At 38.8% G+C, this 15,458-nt stretch overlaps 1 protein-coding gene across 1 annotated transcript in view; it reads right to left on the bottom strand.

Annotated features, from left to right (window-relative positions):
• ARID4B (AT-rich interaction domain 4B) overlaps nucleotides 1-15,458 on the bottom strand; it is a 148,285-nt gene that overhangs the window by 2,646 nt on the left and 130,181 nt on the right. Inside the window, 3 exon segments of the mRNA XM_017862266.1 lie at nucleotides 9,893-10,059; nucleotides 10,061-10,089; nucleotides 12,715-12,799. Coding sequence (XP_017717755.1) covers nucleotides 9,893-10,059; nucleotides 10,061-10,089; nucleotides 12,715-12,799 — 281 coding nt within the window.

The following is a 15,458-nucleotide window of genomic DNA, read 5'->3' as shown; positions in this document are numbered from 1 at the left end:
AAAAAAAAAAAAAAAAAAGGGACGGGGTTTTAAGGGGTTAATCTACCCCAAAAAGGAGTTAAAGCTAAGTTTTTTAACCCAAAAATTTACGACTTTAACTATAGCTCTCTTCTGAGAAATCCATGCATGTTCTTTAGCTAAATTCATTAAATGTAAAACGTAACTGATATAACTAAGATTGCTAAAACATTTGACCTTTACAATGTGTGCCTGCATGGCTACATTTTTAAAATTATAAAACAATACATATACATCATTAAAACAAATCTAGACTCATAATGAAAACCAACAAGAGGATAAAATCTTTTCCACCTCCAAAGTGTTAACATCTGTTATAGTCATCTCTTACTATTAATAATATACTATTTGTTTTATTTATTTATTTTTGTGTGTGTGTGTGATGGAATCTCATTCTGTCACCCAGGCTGGAGTGCGGCAGTGTGATCTCAGTTCACTGCAACCTCCTCTTCCCAGGTTCAAGCAATTCTCCTGCCTTAGCCTCCAAACTAGCTGGGACTACAGACACACACCACCATGCCCAGCTATTTTTATATTTTTAGTAGAGATGAAGTTTCATTATTTTAGCCAGGCTGATCTTGAACTCTTGACCCCAAGTGATCTGCTCATCTCAGTCTCCCAAAGCACCGGGATTATAGGTATGAGCCAACGTCCCTGGCCTGCTGACTTATTTATAAAGTTTATCCTCTATGAGCAATGGGGATTCTTTCTTATCAACACCCATATCTGCCCTCTACCATCCTTCCTATATATAGTTATCTTTCATTTTTACAATATAGTATTTATAATACATGTAAATGTGGTTCCCTGCAGAAATTAGTAGTACATTTGATAAACTTCCTTTCTTATACAGCCTTTTATTTTTCAAAGTTTCCAACTACTTTTCTGCATGTTATATCTTCCTTTGTATCTCTTTCACGTTATTTTATTTCATTAAATTAAGCATTGTATCCAATTTCCCCTTATTCATCCAGTCTCTGCACCCTAGAGAGCTATTTTCTGCAACAGCATCTGGGTGGTATCTCTCTGGGTCTGCTCTAACAGCTGTCATCCTGGGAATCCTCCTCACTGCTTTCTCTTGAGCTAGATCCACTGTTAACTGAATCTCACATCTTCTTCCTTGGTTATCGCATCTGTACTAGAGCTCACCATTGAGTAGCTTCCTTTAAAAGGTACATGGAATGTAAATATTCATTGTCCTTACATATATGAATACATCCTTACCCTCAAACTTCATTGATTATTTAACAAGGTACAGAATTCTAGGTTAAAAATTGTTTCCTTCAGAGTTCTGAATCCTTCTGAATGTACTGCTTCTTTGCTTAAGGGGTTATAAACCATAACTTTCATTTGGTTTCTCATTCCTTCATGGTGATTTTTTCATTCTTGGTATTTTATAATTTCATAATGATGTACTATGGTATGACACTCTATTAATTTATTAGGTACCTAGTGAGCAATTTCAATGTAAAGATTTGTGTCTGTCAGTTCTGGAATTTTTCTTCTTTTAGTTACTAGCTTTTTTTTTTTTTTTTTTTGGAGACTGAGTCTTGCTCTGTCATCAGGCTGGAGTGCAGTGGCACAATCTCAGCTCACTGCAACCTCCACCTCCCAGGTTCAAGCGATTCCCCTGCCTCAGCCTCCTGAGTAGCTGGGACTACAGGCGCTTGCCATCATACCCAGTTAATTTTTGTATTTTGGTAGGGACAGGGTTTCACCGTGTCGGCCAGGATGGTCTTGATTTCCTGACCTCGTGATCCGCCCGCCTCAGCCTCACAAAGTGCCAGGATTACAGGCGTGAGTCACAAAGTGCCTGGCCTCACAAAGTGCCAGGATTACAGGCGTGAGAGAGCCTGGCCTCTCTCCTCTATTTTCATACTTCCCCCTTCCTAGATTAATACACTATATAACTTATCTTTTCTTGAAAATTTCCATCGCTGCTTTTTTTATACTTTCTGAAGATTTCCTCCATTTAAAATTCTTAATGCTCTACTGAAATTTTTTTTTTTTTTTTTTTTGGAGACAAGAGTCTTGCTCTGTTGCCCAGGCTGGAGTGCAATGGCACGATCTCGGTTCACTGCAACCTCCACCTCCTCCACAGTTCAGGCAATTCTCCTGTCTCCCCAATCGCTGGGACTAGAGGCACATGCCAAGCTAATTTTTGTATTTTTAGCAGAGACAGGGTTTCACCATATTGGTCAGGCTGGTCTCAAACTCCTGACCTCAGGTGATCCACCTGCCTTGGCCTCCCAAAGTGCTAGGATTACAGGCGTGAGCCACCGTACCCAGCTCTTCTGAATTTTAATTTAGATTTTTTGTTTTTGTTTTTGTTTCTGAGACAGAGTCTCTCTCTGTTGCCCAGACTGGAGTGCAGTGGTATGGGTTCAAACGATTCTCATGCTTCTGCCTTCTGAGCAGCTGGGATTATAGGCACCAAGCACCACATCCGGTTAATTTTAGTATTTTTAGTAGAGACAGGGTTTCACCATGTTGCTTAGGTGGTCTGGAACTCCTGAGCTCAAGTGATCTGCCTACCTTGGCCTCCCAAAGTGCTGGGCTGGGATTATAGGCGTCAGACATTGTGCCTGGCCTAATTTAGATTTTTATCTCCAAGTCTTTCTTGTTCTTTTTCAATGCAACTTCTTTTTTTTTTTTTTTTTCAGATGGGAATTTCACTCTTGTTGCCCAGGCTGGAGTGCTATGGCATGATCTCGGCTCACCACAACCTCCGCCTCCTGGGTTCAAGCGATCCTCCTGCCTCAGCTTCCCAAGTAGCTGGAACTACAGGCATGCGCCACCACGCCCGGCTGGTTTTTTTTTTTTTTCAGTAGAGATGGGTTTTCTCCATGTTGGTCAGGCTGGTCTTGAACTCCTGACCTCAGGTGATCTGCCCATCTTGGCCTCCCAAAGTGCTGGGATTACAGATGTGAGCTACCACGCCCAGCTTATTCTTGTTTTATAGATACTGCAGGTTCTCTGAGTTTAACAAGAGATGATCAAGAATGCCCTATTAAAACTTGGTTGGCACTACTGTTAGTCGGATTTATTAACTGACAGACTTTACGTGATTCATCTGGGATCTAGTTTACTCTAGGGGATTTCCACTGCCAGAATGTAGAAGATTATTCTCCGGAGACATTCAATTTCTCCACAGAACTCCAACTACCACTGTACCTCTAGTTTTATTCCCAACTCATCTCAGGACAAGAGGATAGAATCTTAGCTGTCTGTGTTCTCTACTTACAAGGGGTATCAAATTTTTATGTATACATATACACACAACTATGCATTCATATGATGATCATTAATTAATCGGAAATATTTGAAATGTCTGCAATTTGATCTGTGGCCAAAAATAAAATAAAATTCACTGAGGAAAAAAAAATATGAAGAGAGCACTTAAAATGTTAAAAGTATGCAAACATGATATTCATTGTTGAACTAACAGGAAAAATATGGGAAGTAACCAAAATGTCTTTTTGTTAGAAACTAATTAAATAAAGTATGATCCACAGTAGATGTGGATGTGCTGATTTGGAAAGATTTATAAGTTATACTAAGTTGGGGGGAAAAAAGTTTGTAATATGTTAATGATCCCATCTGTAAAAAGACTGCACACATGTGAGTGTATATTACACATACAGTATAAATATGTGTGGGGGGGGTTTGGGGCATTTTATATATGTGTGTGTGTGTTTGTGTGTGTATCTATATATACTAATATGTCATCTATATGGTATAAAAATGCAATTTCTGAAATGATATAAACCTATAAAAATGGGGAAAAAATAGAGAAAAGCAACACAATTTGCAAGTCAGAAAGCAGATGAATGAATGAAGGGCACCAAAGAAGGCTAAACCTCACACCAGCAGTGAGGAAAGCCAAGAACCAACCCAGTTTACCATAGAACCCTCAATAATTACTGACTGCCCTAGTGCCTATGAAAATAAAAAAGGGCAGTGGGGAGCCTCATACAAGGAGCAATGGGTGAAGACTGAAAATTACTTAGATGCCTAGATCCCCACCTCATTTCAGGTTGCAAGGTGACTGCCTTTCTAGAGCTTTATTCTCTGAAGATAGTAGGAGAGGGCTCCTAGCCTGGAAGATGCTAACAACTGTTGAAGGCACAGGTACAGATGTAATGCTGAAATTAGGGGAATTCATGAACATATCTAAATATTAAGAATCCCCCCACCCCAATCTCTGTTCTTCAACTAGACCCTAGAACACTGGAAACCATTCTCTTACCTCCCTCCAGTCAAGAGATTGGAACTATTTTCTCTGGAAGCCAACTAGTCTAAGAGAAAAAGACCTAAAGACTTCATATTATTAATTCCCCAGGAAATGGCCAACCAGATCACACAATAGTGAAACTCAAGGTCAACAAGTGCCAACCATATGCTTGCAATTTCCAAATCAGTTTAGTCTTTCCTTCATAATCTTAAGACAGCCAGGAAAAAAAATTCTTAATAGGGAAGAGTTCAAAACAACAAAATAGAAAAAAAGCAAATTAGAGGTAATTGACATAGCAAAAAAAAAAAAAAAATTATAAAATTCTTTGAAAGATCAAACTCAGAAAGGTAAGGTATTGCGTCCATCTATAAGAACAGAGTGGTACAAAATACACAGAAAATAGAGCTCTTGAAAAATCAAACTAGTTTAATTTTAAAATATTCATTAAAAGGCCAGGCGCAATGGCTCACGTCTGTAATCCCAGCACTTTGGGAGGCTGAGGCGGGTGGATCACAAGGTCAGGAGTTCAAGATCAGCCTGGCCAAGATAGTGAAACCCCATCTCTACTAAAAATACAAAAAATTAGCTGGGTGCTGTGGCAACCACCTGTAATCCCAGCTACTCGGGAGGCTGAGGCAGGAGAATCACTTGAACTCGGAAGGTGAGGGTTGCAGCCTGAACTCAGAAGGCGGAGGCTGCAGTGAGCCAAGATCGCGCCACTGCACTCCATCCTAGGCGACACAGTGAGACTCAGTCTCAAGAAAAAAAAAATTGAAAAATTAAACATTACAGCAAGAAGTCAACAAAAGGATTAAAAGACAAAGCAGATAAAATTTCAAAGAAATAAGAAAAAGACAAAAAAATTAATAAAAAGCAAGAAATTAAAATGTGAGCATATTAGAGTGTATTACAGAAGGCATAATATCAAATAATGGCTGGCCAAAGAAAGATAACAGCCAAGTGCAGTGTCATGCACCTATAACCCCAGCTACCCAGCTACTTGGGAGGCTGAGGCAGGAGGACTGCTTGAGCCCAGAAGTGTGAGAACAGCCCGGGCTGAACATAGTGAAACACAGTCTCAATCAAAAAAAAAAAAAGAAATATTTGGCGGGGCCGGCACGGTGGCTCATGCCTGTAATCCTAGCACTTTGGGAGGCTGAGAGAGGAAGATCGCTTGAGTTCAGAAGTTTGAGACCAGCCTGGGCAATATAGTGACACCTCATCTCAAAAATAATTATTTTTTAAAATAATAATAATAATGAATAAAAAATAAAAAGGGAGAGAACAGTAAAATGCAGGAGAGGAAATAATCAAGAAAATCATTCAAAAAAAACTGCCTAGAACAGAAAGACAGAAGTTGCTAGAATGAAAGAGTCTAGCAAGTAGACATCACAGGGGATGAAAATATATCCACACAAGGCTAAAAAAAGAGAACAGCCAAGTGTGCTACAGATATATCTGTTCTCTTGCTTTGGCCTTGTGTAGATATATTTCAGAGTGAAATTTTTGGACATGAAAAACAAAAGATTCAAGATTCCTAGCAGGGTATGGTGGCTCATGCCAGTAATCCTGGCACTTTGGGAGGCTGAGGTGAGCTGATCACTTCAGGTCAGCAGTTCAAGACCAGCCTGGCTAAAATGGCGAAACTCTACCTCTACTAAAAATACGAAGATTACCCAGGTGTGCTGGCAGGTCCCTGCAATCCCACCTACTAGGGAGGCTGAGGCAGGAGAATCACTAGAACCCAGGAGGCAGAGGTTGCAGTAAGCCGAAATTGTGCCACTACACTCCAGCTTGGGCGACAGAGTGAGACTCCATCTCAAAAAAAGAAAAAAAAAAAAAGATTCCAGAGAGGGAAAAGCAAAAAATGAAGAATAAAACAAGTCACACACAAAGAATCAGGAGTTGGAAGAGCTCTGGACTTCACAAAAGCAACACTGGAAGCAAAAAAAACAATTCAACACTGCCAATAAAATACTGAAGGAAAAACTTCCAATCTAGTCAAACTACGAATAGAATAAAGATTATTTGCAAAACTAAATACAAATATTTAAATGCAGCCAATCTCTAAAACTTCCTTCTCATGCACTTGTTCTTAAGAAGCTACTACAGAATGTGCTTCACCAAAATGAAAGTATAGGGGTGGGCAGGAACGTGAGATGCCAAAAACAAAGAATTCCAAGAACTACATTAAAGGAGATCCCTAAAACGAGATCTCCCTAGGAAAATAGCTGTGCAACAGACATAGAGGGAAGCCAGTCCAGACTAAGAGCAGTGCTATTTCCAAAGAAAGTCATACTGCAGGCTATTGTCATTAAGCTACCTGCTGCCACTGTGTAGTCTTTGAATGCCTGAGTGAACCAGACTGGATTTTAAAATCTATATTTATCTTGTTTATAAAATTTATATTTATCTTGTTTCAATGAAATTCCAGCTCTCCCTTCCATGTCTTATGTGCCACTACCTAGATCAGCTAATGACATCACTTTATCCAGCAAAAACATTCTGACCTACTTGTGAAAAATAGGGGTAAATCACCATAAGCCTAGAATGAGAACCAGAGTAGCCTGCTACTATGACTGAGCACACTCCCACATAACATCCACTGTGAATGTGTCAGATGTGTCAGATATTCTTTTTTTTTTTTTTTTTAAGATGGAGTTTTGCTCTTGCTGCCCAGGCTGGAGTGCAATGGTGTGATCTTGACTCACTGCAACCTCTGCCTCCCAGGTTCAAGCGATTTTCCTGCCTTAGCCTCCCAAGAAGCTGGAATTACAGGCGCCCACCACCACACCTGGCTAATTTTTATTATTATTATTATTTTTTCTTTTTGGAGAGACGGGGTTTCACCATGTTGGCCAGGCTGGTCTCAAACTCCTGACCTCAGGTAATCTGCCCACCTTGGCCCCCAAAAGTGCTGGGATTACAGGCGTGAGCCACCATGCCCCACCAAATGTGTCAGATATTCTAACTGTAGTGGACCCCTATGTTTACCAGAACTGGCTTATGACCTGTCCAACTGAATTCTCTAGAGGGGCTTTTGTAAACTCTCAGAGAAAGAAGCTAAATCTGAAATCAGAGTATGGCTTAGAATCTCTATTCAGGTAACATTCTCAAAAAGTCTTCAACTGCGCTTTCTTATGAAACTAGGCTTATGCTTGTTACTCAGTTTTTAAAAAACTAAAAAACAGGCTGGGTGCAGTGGCTCACGCTTGTAATCCTAACACTTTGGAAGGCTGAGGCAGGTGGATTGGATTGCTTGAGTCCAGGAGTTTGAGACAAGCCTGGGCAACATGGTGAAACCCCATTTCTCCAAAAACTACAAAAATTAGCCTGGCATGGTGGCACACACCTGTAGTTCCAGCTACTTAGGAGGCTGAGGAGGAAAGTTCGCTTGGGCCCAGGAGGTCAAGGCTGCAGTGAGTCGTGATAGCACCACTGCACTCCAGCCTGGGCAACAGAGTGAGACTCTGCCTCAAAAAGAAAAAAAAAAACAAAACAAAACCAAAAAACCACCCTAAAAAAATGAAGTAAAATAAAAATTACTTAGGAATATAAATATAGGTAATTCCATTCTGAAGAAAAGTAAAGTAAGGATTACACAAAAGTCCAGACTATAATTACTTCTGGGAGGAGACATACTACATGTTTAAGTAAATAGTATTTGACAGCTACTGTGGAGACATATTAGTACCCATATTATTACTGTTCTTTAAACTATACATGTATTTTCCATGTACTATTCACATGTAGGATACATTGGAAAATGTTTTAAAACTCAATTTTAAAATATTGCCCTCATTAGTACAGTGGTGAGTAAACAAATAAAAATATAGTACAGCACTTGGTTTATAAAATAATGAGTTAATATAAACACACATCTACAATAAGAAACAAAAACTAGCTTCTATTACATTCAAAGTATGTAAAATGAAATATCTTTTAAGTTATAAGAAATGTTAAGATATTTTTATGGAGATCCATTCTTTTATCTCATAGATCAGATATGTCCCCTTCCCTGCCAGTTAGATTTAATAAAGTTCCCCTTTAATCCTCATTGCTTTCATTATCTATACTTCATTCTGCCTTATATACTAAGCAAAAATCTCATCATAAAAGAGGTCATGAGCCGGGCGCGGTGGCTCAAGCCTGTAATCCCAGCACTTTGGGAGGCCAAGGCGGGCGGATCACCAGGTCAGGAGATCAAGACCAGCCTGGCTAACAAGGTGAAACCCTGTCTCTACTAAAAATACAAAACATTAGCCGGGCGCGGTGGCCTGTAGTCCCAGCTACTCGGGAGGCTGAAGCAGGAGAATGGCGTGAACCCGGGAGGCGGAGCTTGCAGTGAGCTGAGATCGCACCACTCTGCACTCCAGCCTGGGTGACAGAGCGAGACTCTGTCTCAAAAAAAAAAAAAAGGTCATGTCCAGATGCAGTCACTGCTACCTGTAATGCTAGCACTCTGGGGGGCTAAGACAGGCCAACTGCTTGAGCCTAGGAGCTCAAGACGAGCCTGGTCAACAGGGCGAAAGCCCGTCTCTAGAAACAATATAAATATTAGCCGGGCATGGTGGCATGCACCTGCAGCCCTAGCTCCTTGGGAGGCTGAGGTGTGAGGATCTTTAGAGTCTAGGAGGTTGAGGCTGAAGTTAGCTGAGATTGTACCACTGTACTCCAACCTAGGCTACAGAGTGAGACCCTGTCTCAAAGAAACAGATCATAACAGTCACAATCAGGACAAACAAAGTTTGGTTTTCTTTACAACAACTTGTCAGTATACTTTTATGGTCTGATGTTGTATAACACAAACTATGCTTTACATTGCAACAGAAAGAATGGTACAGAAAAGATTAAAAAACTAAAGTAACAATGCTAAAAGTTGAATACTATAAATGTTAACCAAAATTTTATGGTGCGCTTGGATCTACTAGCAACAAAAAATTCGAGGCCTCAATCAATGGCTGATTTTATGTCAAGTACAGGTTGAACATCACAAATCCAAAATCTGAAGACTCCAAAATCTCACACTTCTTGAGTGCTGACGTGATTCTCAAAGGTAATACTCATTGGAGCATTTCAGATTTCGAATTTTTGGATTTGGCTTGTGGAATGCAAATATTCCAAAATCCAAAAAAAATCTGAAATCCAAAACATTTCTGGTCCCAAGAATTTCAGTTAAGAGATATTCAACCTGCATGCTGGGCACGGTGGCTCACGCCTGTAATCCCAGCACTTTGGGAGGCCGAGGCAGGCGGATCATGAGGTCAGGAGATCAAGATCATCCTGGCTAACACGGTGAAATCCCGTCTCTACTAAAAATACAAAAAATTAGCCGGGCGTGGTGGCGGGCATCTGTAGTACCAGCTACTCGGGAGGCTGAGGCAGGAGAATGGCGTGAACCCGGGAGATGGAGCTTGCAGTGAGCCGAAATCGCACCACTGCACTCCAGCCTGGGTGACAGAGTGAGACTCCGTCCCAAAAAAAAAAAAAAGAGAGAGATTCAACGTGTAATAAGAGAGCAAACAAAATTCTGGTAGAAAAAATAGTACTTGGTAATGTCACTGAATTACCTTTATAGAATTTGACTCATATAAACTACAATCAAATACCTGCATGCAACAGAACGACTGTTATGTTTACCTTGAAGTCCATTAAGAATCGAAGTAATTTCTATGGATTTAATATGAGCAGTATCAGAGTTTTTGGCATCAGTGAGATCCAGTTTGGATACCATTTCAGGAGATGGATTTGTCTGAAATGGTGGCTTGGACAAGCGCCGAAGTTTACAGTTTTTTGGAGAGTATTTTCATCTTTGTCTTTTCTTTGTCTAATTTATTCTAGGTTAAGAAAAAAAAGTATGTCATAATTTATCATAAGGCACTTATTAGAAACAATGTTAATATTCACTTTTAACTCACTGTTATAGAATATGTTGTTAAATATTTAACATAAAAGAAAGAATATAAGAAGCCCCTCAAAACAGCCAAATATTTTAAAGCTACTTAAGAAAATACTACACAGGATGATCAAAAGGTTTTGTATTTATACTTTAATAATAGGACTCAAATTAGCAATCAGATAGGTGATTAGGACTAGCAAACCTACAACTTACTCTTCAGAATTAAAATCACAATATGTTTAAATTAAATACTAACTAAAAAAAGAAACAACTGCAACCTGGTCATTTCAAAATCTCATTATATGTGGGTTGGGAATGACAAAATTCCAAGTACTTTTGTAAAGAAAAGTCAGGGGCAACCTTCCTACCTCAGTGACATATTAATGTTTTGAGAAAAGATGAGAAATTTTCTCAAATTATTTGTTTACAAATAGATGAGCAGGGACATACATTTCCTGGAAACTACTCTTAAAAACTGTTTTGATTTATAGGAAAAATAAGCTCTCTGAAGCTTGAGTTAGCAGTAAACACTATAAACTTTGAGTGAGAGTAATTCTCCTAAGGAGAATACATATCTAGTATCATTCCAGATGCAGAGAAGATAAGTTAATTCCTTACATATAATAGATGCCTAAGGGTAGTGGTTCTCCAAGTGTGGTCTCTGGCCCAGTTATATTAGCATCTCTTGCGAACTTGTTAGAAATGCAAACTCCTTGAAACAACCTCAGATCTACTGAATCACAAATGCCCAGAATGAGGCCAAGCAATTTGAGTTTTAAGTCGTCCTCCAAGTGATTCTGAAATGTGTTCAAGAGTGAGATCCACTGCCTTAGGGATCTGAGATTCATTCTCAGAACACACTGAAAAGGCATATATGTAAGTAGACTACCACAGCCAATAAATGATTAGTGTTGTTCCAATTTTCCTGCTATTGCCGGCCTTTTCACCACTTCATAATTTATCCCAAAAGTCATAATCTGCCATGCATACTGAAGACAGAAATAGTCTGCCTGAGTTCAAGTTCAAATACGGCTTTCAATGTGTATCAGAGGGCAGCCTCAACAATAGTGGCTCTTAGAGTAAGATGAAATACAGTGATGGGGGGATGTACATTATCAAAATATTACCTAGGAAGCCTTTTCAAAATTCACATGCCTCTTCCCTCATGACCAGGAGTTTTAATATGCAGGAGGAGGGGCCAAGAACTGAAGAGAGGCAAATACCTACAAAGAACTCTTTAAGTAATCTATTAGTTTTCCCACCACTATCCTCCACCCTATCTTCCCCACCCTTATCCTCCACCTTACAAATGCTACTCTAAAACTTGCTTTGTGTAAAGACGTTGGCATTTTTAGTCCCCCTACCCCAACAGAACTCTTTCAGTACCTAAAACAATACTAAATGCAGCATAATTTTCACACCTTTGTGTAAAGAAGGGAAATGAAAAGGGGTTGGAGAAGTCTTGAGTTGTAACTACTGGGTTGCTACACTGAAAATTGTAAAACAGAGACCCAATTTTATAGTGAAAGAAGAATGACCACTTTAGCGGGGAAGCTTTCATTATTTGGGGCCACTAAAGAAACATTTAGCAGAAAAGTAAATATTAAAAGCATCTCATTTTGAATATGAAGACTGAATTTCAAAATAACTATTAAGCACCTCAACAACATGTACTATTCACAGCCATTAAGAAGATTTAAAAAATTCTAAAACCTAGTCTAATCTAACTTTTAGGAAAATGTAGTCTTAGAATGAATAATTCTATCATACATAAAAGTGACATTAATTTTCCATATGAGCTCCTAAGTAAATCCCCATGGCATTTGTGTGGTTAACAGGATCCTGTGGGGCTGGGCGCGGCAGCTCACGCCTGTAATCCTGGCATTTTGGGAGGCCGAGGCAGGTGGATCACCTAAGGTCAGTAGTTCGAGACCAGCCTGGCCAATATGGTGAAACCCCATCTCTACTAAAAATACAAAAATTAGCCAGGTGTGGTGGTGTGTGTCTATAATCCCAGCTACTCGGGAGGCTGAGGCATGAGAATCGCTTGAACTGGGAGGTGGAGGTTGCAGTGAGCCGAGGTTGCACCACTGTACTCCAGCCGGGGCGACAGAGCGAGACTCTGTCTCAAACAAACAAACAAAATCTTGTGAAAATATTCTAAGCCACTAACTATAATCAGATAAAGATGAGAAAAAGGAGTTGCCAGATAGCCTTTTCTTCCTTGGAATGGTTTACAGCTATAATAATAACCTATGTCTTCAAGCCACACTGCCTTATGGCTCCTGGTTGGGAACCAGAGGGGAAGGAAATGGCAAAAATGGATAAATAAAATCTGGTTAAGTGGCTTTATATAATGTTGCAACTGAAAAAGTCTCAAAGATCATTCAGTACTGTTTCTAAAATGCTTTCCCTAACCTGACAAAATTAATTATATACAAATCTAGCATTTGAAAAATGTGCTATTTCAATAAAGTATAACACTAACATGTATTTAATTGAATCATTTGCAGGAAAACTTCTTTTAAAGAGCTAATAGTGTGTAGTAAAACCAAGCACTTACCTTTATTTTCTTCCGATGTTTTATCTTTGGCACATTTTTATCAGCAGGTCTTACTATTTTATCTGCTTTAATCCATTCATCGTATCTAAAATAAAAGGAAATTAATATAAATATGTACAATATACACCACAGAAATAACCTATGCCATATTAAAGAGAAACTCATAGAATCATGACATTTTAGAAGGGAAAGAACCTTGGAAATCATCTCAGCTTCCTGGTTTGAAGAGCAAGCTACCAAGGCACAAAGAGAAGATGTAATAACTTGCCCATGAACATAAAGTTAGCTACTGGCCGAGCCAAGACTAGAGAGCATGATCTCATGATTCCTCAACTAGCACTGCTTACTCAGCTACAACAAAGAGAAACTGAATCTCTACAGTAAGTATTAAGATAAATCACAGTATTTTCTACATTTTGTTTTACTTTGTTTGGTTCTTAAGCAGCAGGTAGGCAATTTTTCTCTAGACAAATCAGAAAGCTAAGGTAATAGCTTCAGTTTTAAATGGCATTGTGTAATAGAAAAGCACTGTATTATGGCCGGGAGCAGTAGTTCATGCCTGTAATCCCAGCACTTTTGGGAGTCCGAGGCGGGCAGATCATGAAGTCAGGAGATTGAGACCATCCTGGCTAACACGGTAAAATCCCGTCTCTACTAAAAATACAAAAAATTAGCCGGGCATGGTGGTGGGCACCTGTAGTCCCAGCTACTCGGGAGGCTGAGGCAGGAGAATTGCGTGAACCTGGGAGGTGGAACTTGCAATGAGCAGAGATCGTGCCACTGCACACCAGCCTGAGCGACAGAGCGAGACTCCATCTCAAAAAAAAAAAAAAAAAGAAAAGCATCGCATTGTAATGTATAGATAATGCAAAATCAACTAGAAAAAAAAAATGCTCATAAAATACTAGAAAAACATTACTCTGTAAAGTTTTTCAGTATTCTGAAATGCTTCCTACATGTACAGACAGCTGAGTCAACAGTTGTGATGGCCTCTTGATTCAATGCTGATAGTCTTCGCAATTTCATAGGGTGCAAGTTACTATTAACTGCAATGAAACTATTTGTTTAAAGCAAAAAAAAAAAAAGAATGACAGTTTCTTCACCCTTCATTCATTCAAGAAGTATGACAGCTAGAAGAAGTAAACATTAAAAATGAATTCACATTCTCTTCTTGTGTTCAAAGTTACACACATTACTCACAGAAAACAGAAAACTCACTGATATTTTTAACTCTAGAACATGGACACCTGAAAATGAGCTTTTAAATTAAAATGTCCTCATTATTAGAGGTATTAAAAGGAAGTAACAAAGTCCCCAAATCAAGAAGCAAACTGACTAATAAATTATATTCTTACTCTAGCATAGGCCTAGAAAGTATCTGTAGCAAACTCCTGGGCGGTTATTCCGCTGGTACAAACTACTGGCTTGTAGCCAGTAAAAGCCAGAAAAGCTGAGGATTCATCCCCATGCAAGGGGTTCTGTTTATATGCTGGAAGATGCTGAGGGCCGTAATAAGAATAAGAGGGAATGGAATGAGCTTTAGGACAGACTTAACGTAATTCCTGCTTACTAGTTATGTGGTCCTGATCAACTCATTCTCAGTCCAAGGCTTAGTTTACTTCTGTATAAAATAAGACTACAATTTAAAAATAAAATAAAAAATAATGCTACGTACCATATATGGGTTTTTTTGATAGAAATATATGGTAAGTACAGGTGTAAGTACAAATATATGATAAGTACGTTGAAAAGCTTTAAAGCAAGTGTTCTTCTACTAAACACACTCCTTTTGGTACTTACACCTGGCACTGTAGCATCCATCTATATATTTGCAGCAGTACTTCTACCTTTCCTATTAATACCAAGAATTGTATAACGCTTAGGAAAGCAATTTACTTCCTTCCAAAATTGGGGGCATGGTGGGAAACGAAAACACCTCCACCCTCTGCACATTTCAATATGAACTCCTAGAAGTTGCTCTATTTGAATAACTATGGAAAGAAGTCAAGATAGCAACTTTGTTTTTAAAAGAAAACAAAACAAGCTTTCTAATTTTTTATGAGAGAAACTGAAGTCAGTTCATGATGGCTGCACATAACATTAATGTGGGCTAAACAAAGTTATAATCATGTTTTACCTTTCTTAACCAAAGGCTATCTGTTCTGTAGCTAGTTTTATACCAGACATTTTTTACTATCAATAAAAAACTGACTCAATTCAACCTGGATTTTGTTATCAATTATATTTTGAAGTAGGGTAAAATAGTTTTCAATTTAAGAATACATACATGATATTGTACATTTGTATATTTTACCTGCATCACCCAACACATCAAACAAGGAAAAACAGTTACTGCCTCATGGGTAAGGCATTACACCGTGATAAAGGAAGATTCCTTTATTACTCAGAGATAATGTATGTTGTTTAAATTCTCTTAAGAACAAGGTGGCAAGAACATATACATAAATAATAAAATGATGGATGCTTGGAATGGTACAGGCTGGGGCCCACTGCCTAAGCTCCATAAATCCTACATAGTGATCATGTTCTCTTCTACTCAATTATAAAAAAAGGATGGTACAAGAGGACTGGATGTCAGAAAAATTTTGAGTAGTGACTTTAGGTGTCAAACGTGTGTTGGCAGGCAGAACACACACAAAAAAATAAATTACTAAATTAGATGAAACAAACTACATACATAGTTCTAATAAAGAGTATGCCCTTACTATTCTGGAAAAAATTTG

This window comes from Rhinopithecus bieti, unplaced genomic scaffold, assembly GCF_001698545.2.
Source record: "Rhinopithecus bieti isolate Rb0 unplaced genomic scaffold, ASM169854v2 scaffold_57691, whole genome shotgun sequence".
In the NCBI taxonomy this organism is placed as follows: Eukaryota; Metazoa; Chordata; class Mammalia; order Primates; family Cercopithecidae; genus Rhinopithecus; species Rhinopithecus bieti.
Note: the sequence above shows the minus strand (reverse complement) of the source record. Positions and strands in the feature narration are given on the sequence as shown.